The 19863-nt window shown below is 35.3% G+C and overlaps 1 protein-coding gene across 3 annotated transcripts in view; it reads left to right on the top strand.

The window, feature by feature from the left end:
- Positions 1–19863, top strand: part of ASCC3 (activating signal cointegrator 1 complex subunit 3) — a 268461-nt gene that overhangs the window by 119714 nt on the left and 128884 nt on the right. For all 3 annotated transcript variants that reach the window (XM_061369871.1, XM_061369872.1, XM_061369870.1), the window contains exon 14: positions 16287–16421. In XM_061369871.1, the coding sequence (XP_061225855.1) occupies positions 16287–16421 (135 nt within the window). The remainder of the gene's footprint in view (positions 1–16286; positions 16422–19863) is intronic.

Below are 19863 nucleotides of genomic sequence, written 5' to 3'. Positions count from 1 at the left end.
GATATTTTTGCCAGCAGTTATCTTCTTGGGTACTGTTCCCTTGAAGACTCGGTGAAGGCACAGTCACTGAAAATTGTCATTCCCTTAAAGTGATTATAGCTGTCTGTTGTCAGGCAGGCACCAGTAGTAGGCCCTGTGCATTAACAGGTTTAATTCAGCTACAGAGCTGAAAGAGCTTCTTCACACTTCACAGCCCTATGAGACAGGCACCTAATGGCGACAAGTTTCTGGGGAGCAGGTGGCTCTTTTCTGAGGCAGCCTGTAGGGAACCTCATGAAAGCAATGAAGACAGTGAATGAAGACCATATGTGTCCACATAATTTTTATAGGAAATTGAAACATTGCATTACTAACCTGTTCAGGACGCTGCATGCTGGCTTTATTGTAAAATGTATGAGAGGAAAACCCCCTTGTCATGTTACGCTTTGAGAAATAGCAATGTTTTTAGAAGTTTTAAGAAATAACATTTTTATGGTTTGGTCTTTTTTTTCCTCTGAAACAAATCATATGTAAATTTTAACTTTACATTAAAGCTCTTTATCTAAAAGATACGGAGCTGCTGCTTTTTGCCAAGTTTGAGTTGCTTAAGTTAGTATCTGACAGAATTAACTCTTTTTGACTGATCATTGCTGTTGTTGTACAGGTTCACATCCATTATATCTCCTGATGACCCTTTGCTGTTTTATCCCATTACCTTGATTAGAGACAGATCATCATATGTTTTTCCCTTTGTCCCTATCCCCTTTTAAGTACTTCTGCAGTTATGAAGTTTGTTAGTATCTTACTGTTAATTGTCTTTCCTTTTTCTTTTTTTTTTTTTTTTCCCTTTTCTGTGTGGTCTAAACATTCTCTCTTGATTAAAAAAAAAAAAAAAAAAGAAAGAAAGAAAAAAGGTAAAAACCTGAAATTGCATAAGATTTTTTGGGATCTTCTTGTTAATTTCTTGTATTGAGAACTGGATAAGAGAACTGCTGAAGTTCTTTGAAAGATTTCAGAGGAAGTACTTCCTCAAACTGCACTCATAAAACTCCCTTGTTTTTGCCGTGTACCCCAGACTACTCATATTGTCTGTTTCTGCAAACTTTTCTTTTTTTTTTTTTTTTGTTCCTCATAGCTGATTCTCTTTGATATTACTTAAACCTTCAGAAGAAGTCCTGTGTTCTCTTTGCCCTTGGTGTTGTTTCAGCAGGTCTTCTGTATTTACTGTCTGCGTCTTACTTCCCTGTATGGTTTTTTTTTTTTTTCTGACCTCCAATGCTCTGTTACTTTACTTGTCTTCAGGCACAGATACCTATGTTTAAGTCCTAAGTTCACCCAATGCAATTTGCTCATTTGCCAGTTTGGCTATTTATTACAGTTTTCAACTTGGAGAACCTTTGACATTCTCCTGTCTTCCAAACCATCTTTTCCTTTTTAAGACAATTAATTTTTCCCACTGCTTTTTAGAGATTTCTGTGTAACTGTGAAATGATGTATTGTCTGGTTTAACTTTTCTTCCATAGGTCTAGTAGTCAGTGAAAATCCTCAAGTTCATTTTCTCAGTGAGCTTGTGTCATGGTTTAAACTCAGCCCCACATCTCGTTCACTCACTCCCCCTCTTCTTGCCTTCCCCCTACTCCCAGAGGGACGGAGAGGAGAATCCAAAAGAATGTAACTCCCACGGGTTGAGATAAGAACAGTCCAGTAACTAAGGTATAATACAAATCACTACTGCTACCTCCAATAATAATAATGATAAAGGAAATAACAGGGGAAGAGAATGCAGCACCTCACCACCTGCTGACCCATAACTCGCCCCACCCCACCCCACCGAGCACCAACTGATACCTCATCCAACCCCCCAGTGAACTAGCCCTTCCGGGTAACTCTCAGTTACCTCCTGGGCATGACGTGCTGTGGTATGGAATACCTGTTTGGTCAGTTTGGGTCAGGTGTCCTGTCTCTGCTTCCTCCTGGCTTCCCCTCCTCCCTGGCAGAGCATGAGGCTCAGAAAGTCCTTTGAGCAGTAACTAAAAACATCAGTGCTATCAGCATCGTTCCCAGGCTGAAAGTCAAAACCACAGCACTGCACCAGCTACCAAGAAGGAGAAAAAATGACTGCTACTGCTGAACCCAGGACAGCTTGGTATTTTCAGTTCCTAGCAAAAGCCAGACTGTTTAGTGGATGTTCCGACATCTTTCTCTGGTCCTTCTGTGCGAACAGCATTGCCTTTGCTGCCTGCGTGGGCATTGAGGCTCAAGGTATCAGTACATAAATACTGAGGGCACATCATGGCTTTACAGGAAGTGGTTTCAACATGCAGGGAAGGGCTTTTCTGGTGGCTTAAGATGCCAGGTTGTCTGTTGCAAAGAACCTGGATTTTTGAAACAATAAATAGCTATTGAAAACCTCACCACAACAACCAAAATTGAATGCAGTAGTAGTATTCCTACATATTTAGCAACAGTTCTGGTTAACTTGAGCAGAGCAGGCCTTAGGTACTAAAACCAGTAGAGATAGAGCAACCTTTTTAGAATTGACATACTCTTTCTAATGATAAGTTTCGATGTCACGGATCAGAAGCAAGTTACACTTGAATTCATATAGTCAAAACTGGTTCTGTGCTATATATTGCACATAAAGAATTCACTTTGTCTGTAGTTCTCTGTTTACAATAATTGACTTGAATGTTGCAGGACTAAGAAGTGTCATCTTGCTTTTCTTGCAAAGCTATCTTAAACAAAAAAATTAACAGAGTAGGTATTTTAAATCTACTATATTAAATTGTCAGAAGTAAATTTGACAGGTATTAATTTCATCTGTAAAAATGATGGATTAACTTTCTTTATTATCATATTCCAGCAGTTATTTCATTGCAGAAGGCATGTGAAGATAAAAGTTTAATATGCTTAGTTACTGCAACTGTTGACAATGCTTTTATGGCTGTGTCATAAGATATGATTTAATAGACCAGTATTTTCTTCAGAGGTCTGTCTAGCACTTACTGCCTTGAGAATTAAGCTTGTCCTAGTAGTTTTTCAGGGTGGAATAGTGTTTATAGCACACCTTGGACAATTAACTCTGAAAAGTTACTGGCTTTGTTAAAATGTATTCTTTATCTAGATTGGGGGTTTTTTCCTAGATTTCGATCTTACAGCCTAAAGAGCTTATTTCAGTCTGAGTTTTTGTAACTCTATATATACATATTGCTTCTTCTGTATCGCCTGGTGTAGCTTATTTGCATATATATATGTATATATTGCTTCTATTTTATATATGTGCACATGTATGTAAGTATATAAAACACAAATACAGAAGATAAAGTGGTCTGGCAGAATATGTGGATTATGGTTGATGATTTTGGATCTCAATTCTGTGCTAGCTGATAAGGAGAAGGCTTGAATTCTTTGGTTAGTTTTCTGTACTATTTCTTTTGCAGTTTTTTGTACTATTAGGGCTCATTTGTATGGTTTCTTTAACAAAATCATAATAAACTAATCCAGTGATGGTGCACTATTTTTATGTTCTGCATCTTCATCATTTATTTATGCACTTCATTTCCACATTAACTGCCTTTTGCAATTTTAGGGATATAATAGTTAATATAATCTTATGCCTGAATAAATGAAACTTCATATCTTACTTTAATTAAAAATACTATATTGATATGATGTGTAGAAGATGCTCTTCAAAAAATGTTATCTACCAGAGGTTTTGTGTTATTGTCGAATGGCACATATGTAGTATTTTCCTTTGCATTTTCTCCTTAAATCTGGCTTTAAACATTTAATAGCTTGTCAACTGTCTATATGAACAGCTGAGGAAATTGCTGCAAAGGGAAGCCATAACAACCTATTATTCTTCAATTAGGTACCCTTCTAAATATTTGTGTGCTGTATTTCTGTGCCTTATGCTAATTTTTGCATATACGTTTGTATTTACATAGGATCTTGTCCATATATGTGTGTTAATTTCATCTGTAAAAATGATGGATTAAATGTCTTTATTATCATTTTCCAGCGGTTATTTCGCTGCAGAAGCAAGGTGTTCATGATGAATATATGTAGACCAGAAGCACCAATTTAATCTTTCCATTAATTATGAGTTCATGAGGTGTTCAGCTTATCTCTGTAGTCGCACAGCTGCATAATCATGTTCATAGAATCATAGAATAGTTAGGGTTGGAAAGCACTGTAAGATCATCTAGTTCCAACCCCCCTGCCATGGGCAGGGACACCTCACACTAAACAATCTCACCCAAGCCTTCATCCAACCTGGCCTTGAACACTGCCAGGGATGGAGCATTCACAACCTCCCTGGGCAACCCATTCCAGTGCCTCACCACCCCAACAGGAAAGACTCTCCTCCTCACATCCGATCTAAACCTCCCCCGTTCAAGCCTGAACCTGCCACACCCCATCCTGTCACTACAGTCCCCAGTGAAGAGTCCCTCCCCAGCATCCCATACGTTTCAGGTAGCAAGTGCTACTATTTAGAATCATTCTTCAAATACTAAAATGAACATTGAATCACCGAAACAAAAAGTCAAATTTAATTCCAAATTAGTAACTTTTCATAGCCTAAAATGATATTTGAATGAAAAAATAGTGTTAACTTACACATGTACAGCTTGCAAGTGTGGTAAGGGCAGCCTGACCAGTCTTGCAGCCTAATGAGATGACTTTTATTTAAGTCCATGTTAAAAAAGCTGCTTTCAAACACAGGACAGCAGATTATTTAGTGGTGTAGAAGATTTAGGAAGTTAAGTCTGTGGATCCCTACCAGCTTCATATTGTTCTCCATTAAGAATTTAATGGCAAGAATTAATGATGCTCCAGAAGAGACTTGCTGAGGATTGTCAGTGGTCCAAAGCTTTTGAAAATTCTTGCTCTGAAGCCCTAGAAGAAATGGATTTTTGTGCTTAGTTTATGTAACAAAATAGACAGTATCAACTAATAAACTTCCTGATTAATGTCATTAATATACATAACTTCTGTATATTACTCAAAATGTAGCATAACTACTGCCCACCAAGACCTTATGCCTATTACGCACTTTTTAACAGATGTTACTAGAGAATCCAGTCGTAATGTCATTAGTGGGTTTTAATTTTAAATATACAGTAATATAGGATGCTACAGATAATAAGTTATTTTGAAAAATTCATGAGGATGAGAAATGAATATTCTTATCAAGACACTAAGAAATTTGGTTTGACTTTATACTTCTATTCACAGTCTGGAGTATGGTATTTCTCACATATGTTGTGCTGTGGTGTTGGTAGTTTTCTTTGTGGTTACCGCAGAGGTGACTCCACAGAGAATATGTTAACATTTATATACTCTCATGTATTTAATCAAGATATAATATTCTCATATAGGAGAGGATATCTTGAGAAGGCCTAGGTATATAAGGTGTGGCTTTATGAGGGACATTACTACAATTCTAGCACAGTTTGCCATTGTTTGCCAAGTATAGCATAATTTAAATTCTTCATACTTTTTTTAACTTCCACATTAAAAACTTGCTTATACTTGAAGGCATTTCTTCAATTTTCTGATTATTAAAGCCTGTTGATTAGGAGAAAAAGAATCTGGATATCTGGATAATGGTCTATGTTTTTGAATGAGTACTGACAAGAAATAAGCTAGAAGACCTGACTCTTCTGTTCTTTAATTTTTTAGTAGAAAAAAAAAGAAAATATATCAGTTGGCATGGCAATTTTCATAATTTTTAATGTAAGTTAAAGGAATGGGAATAGATATTAAGATTTCTCCTATATCCTCTATGTTCCTTTCCTTCAGTAAAGCTGAGTACAGTCTGCTTCTCACTTCTGGCTCTTGGGTTTTTCATAATATGCATGGTATACATACAAATATAAATAGTTTTGGAAGCACAAGAAGAGATTCAGTACACATAACAAATCATATTCTGGAGCAATATTTGTCAAAATTAAAATGTATTATAATGTAGAAATATTTTATTGTACAAAGTCAAGATAGTTAATGTCAGTATAGGATATGGGGAAATGCTTGAAATAAATTATTGCATTATCTTTTCTAAAAAAAATGGAGCTAAAAGCTGCTTATAATTTTTAATAATAATTGTTGTTCAAGTCCATTGGCATCTGCAAAAATGCAATTTTTAACTGCCTAATGACATATATTTGCATATTAACAGGGTAGCTTTTCTTGCTTAATTTTCTGTACAAGAATAGATATTGCTGTTACTGTTTCTAGCCTGTCAGTTAAATTCAGAATTATTCCTACTACCTGTAGGACACAGGAAAATGTTGTTTGGCTGGCTTATTGAATAATTTGCCCTCTATTTTCACTTTAACTCTATTAATTCTTCTTCTGCATTTTGGCCAGGTTGGACGAAGCCTTGGGTGATATGGTTTAGAGCGAGGTGTCCCTGCCCATGGCAGGGGGGTTGGAACTTGATGATCTTAATGTCCTTTCCAACCCTAACTATTCTATGATTCTATGATTTTGTAGTATAGTTGGCTAATGCTACAAATTGAAGATAGCATTGATTCCGTAACTGAGCATTTATTTTATAGGCCATCCCATATAATTCAAAATATAATGAACTAAGATTGTACACATACATTCTTGCCATTTTAAAAGTAATTAGTAATTTAGAACTTTCTAATATAAATTAAACCGGATGTACCAGTCAGCATACATTGGTGGAAGATGTGTATAACTGTTGTGTATGTACAGAGTAAGAGTCATGAATTTTCATATGGGTAAGTACTTTTTCCTCAGAAGCATCCTTCCATTAGTCCTGCTGCATGCACACTGACTGTTCTTCATTGTAAAAGTCTGATATCATCAGTCTTCTATTTTAATGCTAGAGGCTTAATGTCAAATTTATGCATCCAGAACTGTTTTATCCATAGGTTTGAAGGGAAATGACACCAAACCCCTATATCTTTCATTTTTATATAGTAACAGAAAGTACAGTGTTGTTTTACATGAGCGTGACTGAGTGCCTCTCTGAAATGCCTGTGCACTACTACATGCAGCATGTGGAACAAAAAAGGAGAAACTGGGGATCCACATCTAGTTGCTAAGCTAAGATCATATTGAGATCAAAGATGTGATGTGATACTCACATGTCTGAGTGCTGCAGTGGTGGTAACAGTCTCTTGAACAAGGTCACCCCAGGATAGCAAAAAACTTAGTTGTATGGGAAAGCACAGCAGGAGTACCTGGAGTTCTGCGTAGGGGTGGATGGTGAGCCAGCTGAGAGCTTAGAAGAGGATTATCCATCAACCAGACATGAGCAACACTATTGTGGGAGTTTCCTCAAGACCCGCTGATACGGAGTACAGTAGATGAGGCCTTCTTCAGACAAGAAGGAGCCTCATGTTCACTGTCTATTGTCTTCCAGGGGGACTTTACCACCCCAGTATCTCCTGGAGGGGATTACAGCAGGGCAAAAGCAATACAGTAATTGTCGGGAGTGCATTGATGACTGCTTTCTAGCACAGATAATTGAAGAGCTGTTGGAGGTTGATGCTGTGCCAGACCTTGTACTTACAGAAATGGAAGGGCAGGTTGAGGATGTGAATGCTGGAAGAAGCCTTGGCTGCAGTGACCATTGAAATGGTGGAGATCAGGATTCTGAACAAGTTCTGTGTTTAAAAGTCTTTATCTAAAAAGGGAGAACTTTTGCTAGAAAAAACAGAACAAGGAGAGAAGAAAGACAAGGAAAAAAGAAGATAATAAAACCACGAGCAATTAAGTTTATATTAAGAATAGAGTTACAACAATAAAGACTGTAACAAGTTAGAGCAGACAGAGCAGGAGGTGCCTCAAGAAAGAAACCTCAAGAGAAATGACAATAACGAATAAGAAAGTTGGTGGTATTTCAAACTGTGTATGATAGTAGAGCCTTTTTTATGGATAGATTTAGAACACAAAAGGCTAAATTAAGGTAGGGCAGATAGGAAAAAAGTTAAAAGTAGTTCCAATGTAATGTCTTTAGCATAGCTTATTACATAGAATTCCAGGAGTAATAATAAAAATTAGATGGGACTGTATGATATGCTATTCATTGGAGTGGGAACATCTTAAATAAAAAGTACATTTCCACATTAAAAGAAATACAAAAATGCAATTATAGGAGAGATATCTTTCAAAAATAGTATTATTACAGCTAAATAAATGAGCAAGTGCACATTATGATGGTAAAAATATCTGTAAACTAAACAGGAGTTATTACCCTTAAAAGATGGTATCTTTAAATAGGAGTATAATGACATAAATAGCTGTGTTAAATATTTTTTAAATTAGACTCTATACAGGTTCTTTCAAAATTCCTTTTTTTTTTTTGTTTAAGTAGGGATAATCAGAAGTAATTTATGTAAGTGAATAATTAAATCAAAACAGCACAGAATAATTAATGGAAATCTATTAAGAGTTCAAAATAGATCACATTACAATAGTGATTAGTGAGTTTTGGTTGATGCAGCATTATAGATTTCTTAGTCATTAGTTAATATTTTCTGTTAAAATGCTGTATTTTAAATATATTAAAATACTGTAGTTTTGTTCTTCAGCAGAGTTTACTAAATACTTCTTTTGAATACAAAGATGTTTTAATGGTAACTCTTGCTGGTTTTTTATTTTCTTTTGGCATTTTTGATCTCTTAGACTTGAATGAAGACTCCTGTATTTTAATGCACATTATCTAATTTTATGAGTAAATGCAGTGTGCTTTTAAATTGTGAAGAATCTACTATAGAAAAGGAAGGATAATGGAATGCCTTGTTAGAACTGGTTTGTAGGCACTTAGTAACCTTTCAGTTTTCTGCAATGTAAAATATCCTAATAACACATGCAGATTATATCAATATTTCTTTTAAATACAAGATGTGTGAAAATTAATTAAACTAGCTAGAAAATAAATTCAAATCCTCTTGTTGCCTTGGTAAGTGACACAGCCTGTTCAGCTTTTTCCATTTCCATGGTGTTGTTTAATACAGAACTTTAATGCAGAACTTTGTTTAATAACAGAGAAAAAAACTTTAATATGCAAAATACAAAAATCTGCTCAAATAAAGGCAAGGCTTCTACATTCAACTTTTTAAGCTTTAGTATAGATCATCTTATAAAAATTCTTATTTTGTATACTTTGCTTTTCTTTTAGTTACTAATTCTGGATCGTGATCTTAAATTATTATATTAGTGAGATGAAGAGGAAACCACATTTATACACTGTCATGCTATCAGTTAGAACTGATAATCAAGACATTCTGGTTTTGCAGTGATCAAGAGCTGTTAGTGAGCTGTGTGTGTTATTCTCATTTATATTTTCCGTGAAATATACTTTTCATTCTGTAAATGCTAGGCACTGGAATTTTGAACTGTACCTTGCAGTTGGGGATAAATCACTACAGAAGAGAGAAACAATTTTATTATTCCTTAGAACGAGGTCTAGACAGCAGTGATTTGTACTTACTCTATGAGATGGTTCTATTTAATGAGGTGCAAAAGATGATGTTTTTAACATAAATAGTTGCAGTCAGCATTCCTTGGGGAGAAATGTTGAAACCTCATAGGAACTAAGTTTTTATAAAATACTTGGAGGAGTTTTCCTGCTGGCCATAAGGGATAAAATGGTGGTTAGATTGATCTGTTGATCCATATCCCTAACTGTTTATTTCAGTAGAAGTAATACCCGGGTCAAGAACTAGATACCACATAAAAGAGCATGTCATAAGGATTTAGCTGGGTGAAACCAAATAATGTCTTGCAGCTAAAATAAATATATTTGTCTCTTAACTACATGACTAATACCAACATTGCATTAAACAAATTCATTGTTTCATCTTAATTTCCTTTAAAAATGTGATGCAAAATGGGTGGCAAAACCTAGGCCTTCTAGGGGAGGTGTTAAGTAACACAGAACTCAAGCATTCGAGTGACCAGCACTCTAATGAGATGGAAAGATAGTGTGTTTCACTAGAAAGATGAATACACCATTTTGAAGTTATCCTAGAGAATGTTAGTTGGAATGATGCCTTTTCCAGTAGCAAAAGTTAGTGCAAGCATCTTTGCTGTCCAGGGCAGAAAAAACGGTATTTTGAGTACATGATTATACATTTTCATGAGTTGTTTTAGACATTTTTGTTACATGCATATGTAGTGTGTTTTCTGTTGCTCCTCTGAGTGAAAACATAAGCCATACTGTAGTCTAGTTGTGTGTCTCTGATAACAGAAAAGTACTAGTTCTCACAAGCATTTGGAATAATCACACACTTTTCAGTGCTTTGATGATAGTGTTTCAGAAAGATTACAACCTAGAATATGCAACACTTGGGGAATGCAAGTACCTCCTATTGTGACTTTTAACCAAAGTCTGTAGGTCTTTAGTTAAAACATTTGATTTGTTTCATACTTTATGAAAGTTCTAGGGAGATAACCTAGCTAGAAACATTTGCTTTCTGCTTTCTTGTATATTTTCTATTATTTAAAAGCTTTGGTTTCAGGAGAGCAGCAGCAGACACTTTCAGCACTGGGTCTATATAGCCCAGAGCTAGCTTTGAACTGTGGAGTACAGATCTAATTACACAGCTTGTAGCTGTGGAACTGCTCCTCTCTGTATTCTAAATTACTTTTTCTAACCTATTTGCATAATTTAAAGCACAGAGATTTTGCTGCTGAAATGTAATATTCTCTGACACAGTTAGGACAGGCTAAATTAACCCTCTTAAGACTATTGCTTTCTGACAACATATTTGGTAAAAGCTTACCAACTTGTTGGGGGAAAACAACAAGGCTTGAATGTTTTCATTTGTCAATTTTTAGCTAGGGCTGGTTCTTTTCAAACATATTTGGTGATGTACAGAGATTACAAGTCAACATTAACCTTAAGATTAGGCACCTCTAATCAGCTAATAAAGCTAACTGGGTTTTTTAATCAGACTTGGAGTTCTTTTTATTGTCAACAATTTGTGCAATAATTTTAAACATTTGGTCAGGTAATGATATGTGATCATGAAATACTTAAAAGTATTCATGAATTCAATAATTCAAGTGTGCATTTTTAGTTTAAAAGTGGTGGGAGATAAATTTTGTGAAGAAAACATGCTACATATCTGAAAATGTTATCTAAGAATTGTACAGGGTAGGGGATAGTTATACAATGCTTGTTTCTCAGTTGCTGTTTATATAATAAGGCCTTACATCTTTCTAAATAAATAATTGCTATGAAGTCAGACATTGTCATACAATGATTCTGTAAGAAGCAACAGCAGCCATATGAGAAGTGTTAAGAGAATATCAAATGTGTTCTTTAAACAGTGAATATTCTGCGGGATTTTGTGCATTAAACCTTTATTTCTTTTAGTTTGTTTAGCGTGAGAGATTTAATATGTTAAAGTAGTTCTGCGTTACAACTTCATTCCAGAAGATTAAAATTGTGTGATGGATACAATAGAGAATACTAGTAAAAGAAGGGATGGTCTGTTAGGTAAGACAAAGAATCACTTCACTGAAGATCTAGATTTTGTCCCTGTCTCTGACAGTTTGTCTGATGTTACAGAAGCTGAAGGTGCTGAAATAAAAATCTTCAGGAGTACATTGCTTCATTAATTGAGTGTTGTCTGTTTCGCATACAAAATGTGGCAGATGATGTTTCGATGCAAGAAGGAAGATGAAATACAAACTGTTTGTTAAAGACCAGCTTTCTAATTTAGCACCATTCTATTTTCTACATATTTGCATGGTAGCCCAGCCAGCTCTTTCAGGTCATGGTTGGCAATTCCAGGTTCCAGGATTAGATTATTTTTTTTTATTTCTCCTGCCCAGCTACTACTCCAAGTGATGCACTTGAAACATCTCCCTGGCAGAAAAAGAGGCTATTTGTTTTTCAATTCTTGTGGAAAACCCAGAATGGAATTGCACTTGTCCTGTTTAGCTTCAGCTGCATGTAGGCAGGAGCTTTAGAAATCATTGCAGAAGTTTTATCAAATCAGTAACAAGCCTCTGCTGATATCAAAAAAACATATGCTTTTTAAATATTTAACCTCCCAGTTCATTGGGTAAAGGGAGTAAAAGAAAATGTCGATGCTCTTTATGGCTACAGTTCATTTTTATGTATAGTATTGGATACCAGCAGGAAGTTTTCCGTTAAATTTATTGATATTTATTGAGTATAATGGTTAAAGATGAACGGACCTTGGAGCCTAAAGTGCAAATCCATCTGTTTTCCTGTTCTTGAAGTGTCTAAACTGAGTGTCTCTTAGTATCAAAGTTCCTAAAGCTCCCAGGACTGTTTCTGAACATATATTATGGCAGGCAGTGGTAAGAAAGGAAGGTTTTAGTAGGATTTAGGTAAAAGACTCCAGGTGTTCTTTCCAGTGTTGCTGACATTCACAGTAGCATTAAAAAAAAAAAAAAAAAAGTTTTATTTGTGTTTTCATGCCTTTTGAATCAGTGATCCTGCTGTTACAGTAGTAATATTCTTGTGGACTTTTTTAACTGTGAGAATTGCACAGTAGTTTTGGTTTTAATACAGTCCAATACCCTGGACTCTATAATGTAATGCAGTCTGCCAGGAGTTCCATTTTTCTGGGAAATATAAACTTAATTTTTTTTATGGTCTTATTTTTGAAGGCATTTTGGTCTTTTCTAGTACCCCTCAGAGCTCTGCTTCCAATATCTGCATTTCTTGATCTCATAGGTATCTTATCTATCATCTCAAGTAGATGACTGCAGGTGTGTCCAATTCTGTACCACTATTACTTTGGTAAATCTTCCATAGACCTACATAATATTTTTACATTTTTTAGATTAATCCTCAAGTCTGACATATTTTCAAATAAAATCAAGGTGCCAGACTTTGGAAAAGGGTTTGGATCCTTTTCTACTGAGACAAACTGATTATTGAATGGTGTTGTTTAAAGTATGTTAATTGACAGGAAAGTGTTGCAAAAATAAAACTATATAGAAATGTTCAGTGGCCAAGGTTCAGCTACACATATACTTACATCTCTGTTTGCCTAATTCTCAGGATAGTGTCAGCTATTAGATCTTACTTACCTACAGGCATTCATATTAAGTTGAGTTCCTAATATTTCTGAATGAGTAGAAAAAATTAGATACGAATATACTGCTTCATTCACCAGTGTACTACTTTTATAGAGAAGAAGAAACCTGAATAATAGCAAATTATCTTCTCTGTCTTCAAAATAATATTTTCTTATCTTTTTGGTGTTACTTTTTATTGTCTTAGCAGGATCAGGACATCATAGTGACAGTTGACTTCAGAATGTCAGTTCCTTAAGGTTCTGCCTGATTGTCACAGGACCTAAGAGGGATTTTCTTCACACTTACAGCTTGGGCTGTATACAAGCACTGCAGTTGCTGCTCATTTGCATCATAATCAAAAGGAAGATTCTTCAGTTAAGGGCCTGGCTTTTGCTGTCATCTTTTCTGTGACTAGTAGTCTGTGCTCTACTTCGTGTAACTCTAGTGTTTGTGTAACTGTAATGACTTATGTTTTTACCACCTGTTTGTTTATTTTTTTACTGAGCTTGTTTAGTTTGAAGTTACCTCTTAATATGACTCTTTTCTCTGTATCTTGTTTAAACAAGCCATAAAGAATTATACACTGGTTAATTGAGAGGTTTATCAGATATAAATGCACACCTCTGTGCAGATTTACTTGCTATTTTATATGACTTTTTATTAGCTTCTTGCAAATTTTAAAAGCATTCCTGCTTGCTGCTACTCTTTTAGCTTTCTCCTTCTAGCCATTTAACTCTCACCCACTCCAAAAAAATCAGTCAGATCACACTTCATTTGGTCTTTGACTAGGAATTTGTAAAAGGTCAGGAGAACCAGTAAGATATTTATAAATATTATGTCAAAGCATGCAGAAATATATTAGTCTAATAGGTTTTAACTTATTTAATATTAATTCTGTGTAAATACCATTCTCAAAGTTGCTATTTTAGATTTAATATATAAGTAGTGATTTCAAAATGAATGCACAAATGAAATAAGAATAGAATTTAAAATATTAAAATACAATGTAAAACCAGTCAACCAATCTATTTTGTGGTTAAATCATAAAACTTCTCAGTGCATATGTCACTTTTTTTTTCCTCTTTTATCCCTCACTTTCACCCGCTTTCTTTTTTTTTTCAGTAAGGAAATCAACACCTCAAATGTTTTTACACTTCAGAATTTAGCTATTTTTACAACATTACTTTTAAATCTATGCAGGAAAGAATCAAATGTTAATATGACTTCTTTTAACAAGGAAACAGATTAATAAACCATAAAATCAAGTTGACTTTAAAAGTGGATATTTGTTTTCAGTGAAACATGTTGATACCAAATTAATAATAAGCAAGAATTCACTGAAGACCTAGTGGATCTCTTAATAATAGGAAATTGTTCCTTTGAGTAGTTATGTAGTTATGTTAGTTTTATTCAAACTTTCTACAGAAAAAAAATACAAAAAGATAAATAGGTAATCCTTAATTAATGAAGACAGAAGGGATATACACTGTACTGCTGTTATGCAGTGGTTCCCTTTTTGAAGAAATCTTAAAAAGATTTTGCTAATATGTGACATGTATCTGAGAATATTTCTACTCAGATGAAAGTTAATAGCTGTAGGAGTCACAGTGTTACTAAATTGGTGATGGAGTGAGGTACCAAATATGCTAAAACAGGTAACAAGTGATTGTTCTTAGTAAGCAAATGGTTATGCACAATTTTTTCTGTTTTTACCTCTAACCTGTATTGTTACCCTAATTAATTTTCTTGGTTTTGATTATAAATTTCTAATACATATAATTATACAACTATTAGGTATACTTTTCTATAAAATGATATATACAATTTATATATACATTATAGGCTTATAAATCGCGAATTTCCAAATTAAGAACAGAGACTATAACTTATACCCTAAATATCCCTACTTTCGTAATAGTGTTTCATTTACCCTAAGTCAGTTATACATGGCAAGTTGATAGAAGTATGATGGTGCAAAAAAGGCCAAAATTAACCCCACGATTCTCTGGATTTTGACATACCAATCTTGAAATTCATCTGGAACTACAGCTCTGTTAAAACAGAACTGTAACTCTATGGTTACATTTTCAACTGAAATGAGATAGACTTGCAAAATAGTTTTTGCCATTTACTCAAGAGCCAGGCACTCAAACTTTTCCATTTATGAGTTTTAAGAAGAAATTGTCATACTTCATCAAAGTAAAGAATTGTCTGATCAAGTATGTGGGTTAATTTAAGCAAAACCTGATTAATACCTAGTGTTTAGGAAGACAGTATAGAGTGTTTTCCATAGTGTACCTGTCCCAGCAGTATGAGGTTAACAGACATTTAAAATTTATATAACACTGGTATTAAGTGGTATTTAATAATTTTTTCCCTTTCTACACCAATCAGGGGCTTACTGCCGTCATTCATCGTAAATGTGCTTTGCAGTGAATCTTAATATGAGTTTAAATCGCTTCCTATTCATATCTAAATTATCATATTATTCATATCTAAAGGAATAAGTATTAATATCTCATTGCTGCCTTTTGGTTCAGATATCATATGTGGTAGTAGGGATAATCAAGCAACAAGGGGGTTCATTGGATAATACCCAACTGTATTTCCAAAGCCCACTGCAGACATGAGTATGGATATTTTTTGATTACCGCTCAACTCTTAGTTGATATTATCAAGGATAATCCACAGTATTTCTACGGTATCTTACTGAGAGATAGCATGTGATTTTAAACCCATAATCATATCTGTTAGTTTAAAATATATGTGTTTTGCATTTGTTCGTGCTCGATTTCATCCTTCTGTCCGATTGTCCAGTGGTTTGGACAACCTTCCTGAGGTTCTTGATAGTAATTTTTTATTTCAGCTACCTCAGAGTCCAGTCATACCATCAGGGAACTTATCACCTCACTATTTGCTTTTCCAGATCTCTTAGGATGTATCAAATAATGCATCTCTTTATATAAATGGTAGTCTCCCTACTTTGTGAACATGAACTATTTATTATCAACAATTGTTCCCTATCTTTTAAAGACTAAAGTATTAAAAAAAGAACCTTCTCAAAACTTCTTTGAAAATATTAAATGCAATATAGGCAAGCTCACCCTTTAATTCTTCTTAAGCAACATTAGTTTTCATCAATATGTCGTGTATTAACTATTATTCATTTTTATAGCAAATATTTTGTAAGCGCTTAAAAATGTTTTAATTATTTTAATAAGATTCTCTAATGTCTCATCGGCCCTGTTTATTTCTGTCTTAAGGTGATGGTGTTTGTTCATGCTAGAAATGCCACAGTACGAACTGCTATGGGTCTTCGAGAAAAAGCAAAAAACAATGGTCACATTTGTCACTTTTTATCACCCCAAGGATCAGAATATGGTCAAGCTGAAAAACAGGTAAGTGATAATTTATGTTGGTTTCTTTCTGTTATGTTGTTTCCTTTCTGATGTTTTTACAAGAAAGTCCAAGATGGGAATAGATGACGCATTTTTTTAGCTTCTGGGAAGGTATATTTTACTCTGAAGGTATGTGTGGAATGACTGAATTCAATAGAGGAAAGGAAGGAGAAATAGTGAAGGAAAAGTGCTGTTAGTTTTTTGAACAAAAGCTGATAATGGGTTGTGCTTTATGCAACTTGTACTATTTGACAGTAGTTTTCATGTAATGTGCAGCTCAGTCCCTTAAAGACCAATTGCTACAATTTGGGAGAGTACCTATCTCCTGCTTTTTGCACTCTTTCCCTAAGCATCTGCTACTGTCCACTCTTTTAAGACAGAATACAGTCTTAATCTGACCTAGTCTGTAAATTTACCACCTTTCCAAAACCATCTGACTTTCCTGATCAATCAACTAATCATAAGCAATCAAAAAGTAATCTATTTGAGAGTTACAAGTGCGAAAGCTATTTGAATCTCACAAGGTTTTAGCCCCTTAATCTGATCTTGTTTAAAAATATACATATGGATCATAAATTACTGGTAAATTGAGTGGTGGCCAAGTACTTGCTAGCTGAAACTATATTTTTATGCATTCTAACACTTCCATCTTTGTATGAATTGTGTTAGTTGACCTTCCTCCTTTTTTTGTTTTTGCTAATGTATAATATACAGAAGTAACTTGGTCTGCAAAAGCTTCTTTTCATCTATTCAAGCAACCTGCTGGTATTTCTGATGAGAGAATATTTCCGAAACAATTCTTAATTCAGTGTTATATGTGACATTTACATTTGGTGATATTAATTGAGGTCTAAAGATTAGAGTTAAGTGTCTTGTTAATATTCCTTGAAAAATAATGTTCTTCCTAGCTCCCCAACTAATTAGCAGAACACAGCTGAGATACTTATTCATTGTAGAAAGTTTAATGTATGTATAAGATGCCTTCTCTCACTGACAAATATATTGACAACCTCTTAAATATTCTGGGCCCTCTGAATTAGGAGTTTAGTGAGGGTTTTAGATTGTACATCTGCCTTTAGATGTAATAAGAACATTACCTTATCTTGTACCTCTGGAAAGAATGTGAAAGGATTCATTCAGCCTTGCTAATTATGAATGGAGCCAGATGTTACAGTTGGTGAGTTAAAATTTTTGAAATGTAAAAAAAAGTCTATTTCATAGAGGACTTTTTAAAATCAGGATGAAGTGTCTTTGTTCTGTTGAGATGCTTATGAGAGCGATAAAAGAAGTTTTTAAAACTAGGCTAAGTTATAAATTGATGACCCTATATTTCATAAAATCCATATTAGAAAGCCACTCTTTGTCTAGAGGATGTTGTATCTGCTGTTATATAAAAATAACATCAAGCCTGAACCTGGAGATTCCATGTTTCTACTCTAACATGTAATTAAAGCTGAACTTTTTCTTATTATATGTCTTACAACAAAATCTGAATCTCCTAGATTATTAAAAATAGTATTTTTTAATGCTAATGCAGAAAAAGTGTTTTAAGCTATTGAAAATGTCAGTGCTTATTTAGACAGTCAAAATTATTGCTAAAGAAGTTATGAAAAATAATGTGCTTATTTCAGCAGTGGGAGGCAGTCCTGAAGGGCAAAGAAGTCCAGGAAGGCTGGACATTATTCAGGAAGGAAACCTTAAAGGTGTAGGAGCAAGTTGTCCCCATGTGCTGATGGAAAAGCTGGCAGGGAAAACCAGCCTGGCTGAACAGAGAGCTGTTGCTGGAATTAAAAAAAAAAAACCAAACCAAACCAAAACAAAGAAACAAAAAAAAAAACCTGCCAAAAGAAAGCGTTTGACCTTTGGAGGAAGGGGCAGGCCCCTCAGGAGGACTACAAGGATGTTGTGAGTTTATGCAGGAAGAAAATTTGCAGGGCCAAAGCCCAACTAGAACTTAACCTGACTACTGCCATAGAAGAGAATAAAAAATGTTTCTATAAATACATAAGCAACAAGAGGAGAGCTAAGGAGAATCTCCATCCTTTACTGGATACAGGGAAAAACATAGTGACAAAGGATGAGGAGAAGGCTGAGGTACTTAATGCCTTCTTCTGTCTTTAATATGAAGACCATTTGTTCACCAGGTACCCAGCCCTTTGAGATGGAAGACAGGGACTGGGGAGCAGAACAAAGCCCCCATAATCCAAGGGGAAATGGTCAGTGACCAGCTACAGGACCTAGGCACACACAAGTCTATGGGGCCGGATGGGATCCACCCAAGCACTGGAGCAGGCTGCTCAGGGAAATGGTTGAGTCCCTGTCCCTGGAGGTATTTGAAACACATGTAGATGTGGTGCTTAGGGACATGGTAGTAACCCTTTTCCATGAGGAAGTGAACTGTGGTTGCCAGAATTTGCTTTGTGAGGGTATCCTGATTTTGGCTAGCCTCTTTCCTGGCTGCTCTTCAGCTTGAGCAGGAAATCCTAGATTCATATTTCTGTAAAAGGCATTTTAAAAAGCATACTAGACTGGATCAAAGGGAAGAATCAACTGTGTTTATAGTATTTCTGACTGCCTCAGAAAGTAATACGTAATATGAATGTGTTTTGATGTGATGTAATGCTTCTTGTGGATTTGGCAGGCAGATTACATCTCTGAGGCAATGCATTTTATGTGCCATATTGGAAAGGACAGACACGGAAAACGAGGAGTAGGAGTTGTGCCCTTGGTTGGTTAGATCTTTGGCTGTGCAGAGCTCGACAGTGAAGCTGGACATGTGCAGCTCCTGTTTGGTTCAAGGTCAGAGCAGGAAGGAACAGACAGGGACGTTTTGGTTGCGATCTGGTATGGACCACCTGTCCTTGGGGAGGTAGTTGATGTGACTTATTAGGAGCTACTGAAAGAAGTCTCCGGCAGGTAGGCCTTTGTTCTCATGGCAAATTTCAACCATCTTTTAGAATGGTAGTATTCTTCAGGCAACCCATGAAGTTCATAAGCTGCATTGGGAAGCAGCTTTTGAATCCAGCCAGGCACCTACTTGGCTTGGTGCTCAAGCAGGGTAGAACCGGAGGCAACTGTTGCCGTGAGTGGCAAGTTTGGGTGCAGTGATTAAGCTCACTGGTGAGAGGAAGGCTGTCATAGTGAACACTGAGAGAACTGTGGTCTTTGGAAGAGCAGTCTTTGGCTTATTCAGAGAACTGCATGGTAGGATCTCCTGGGAACCTTCCATGAAGTAGACAAATGTCTCTGCTTTTACACTGAAGAAATTGGTTAAACAGGGAGGAGTTGACCTCACTGAAAGCAGTGATGACATAGTATGATGCAGAAAGTGGAAAAGGACTTGGGAGAAAGGTAATGAAAATGAAAAGCTGTACTAATAGCTTTATTAATAATAACAGAGCAATTATTTCTTATATATCTTTAAAGCTATTATATAATAATA

The sequence above is a fragment of the Neopsephotus bourkii genome, unplaced genomic scaffold, assembly GCF_033783945.1.
Source record: "Neopsephotus bourkii isolate Nb327-2 ecotype Australia unplaced genomic scaffold, CSIRO-AGI_Nbou_v1 NB_1511, whole genome shotgun sequence".
NCBI classification, from domain to species: domain Eukaryota; kingdom Metazoa; phylum Chordata; class Aves; order Psittaciformes; family Psittacidae; genus Neopsephotus; species Neopsephotus bourkii.
The sequence above is the reverse complement of the archived record's forward strand: the minus strand, read 5'-3'. Positions and strand labels throughout refer to the sequence as shown.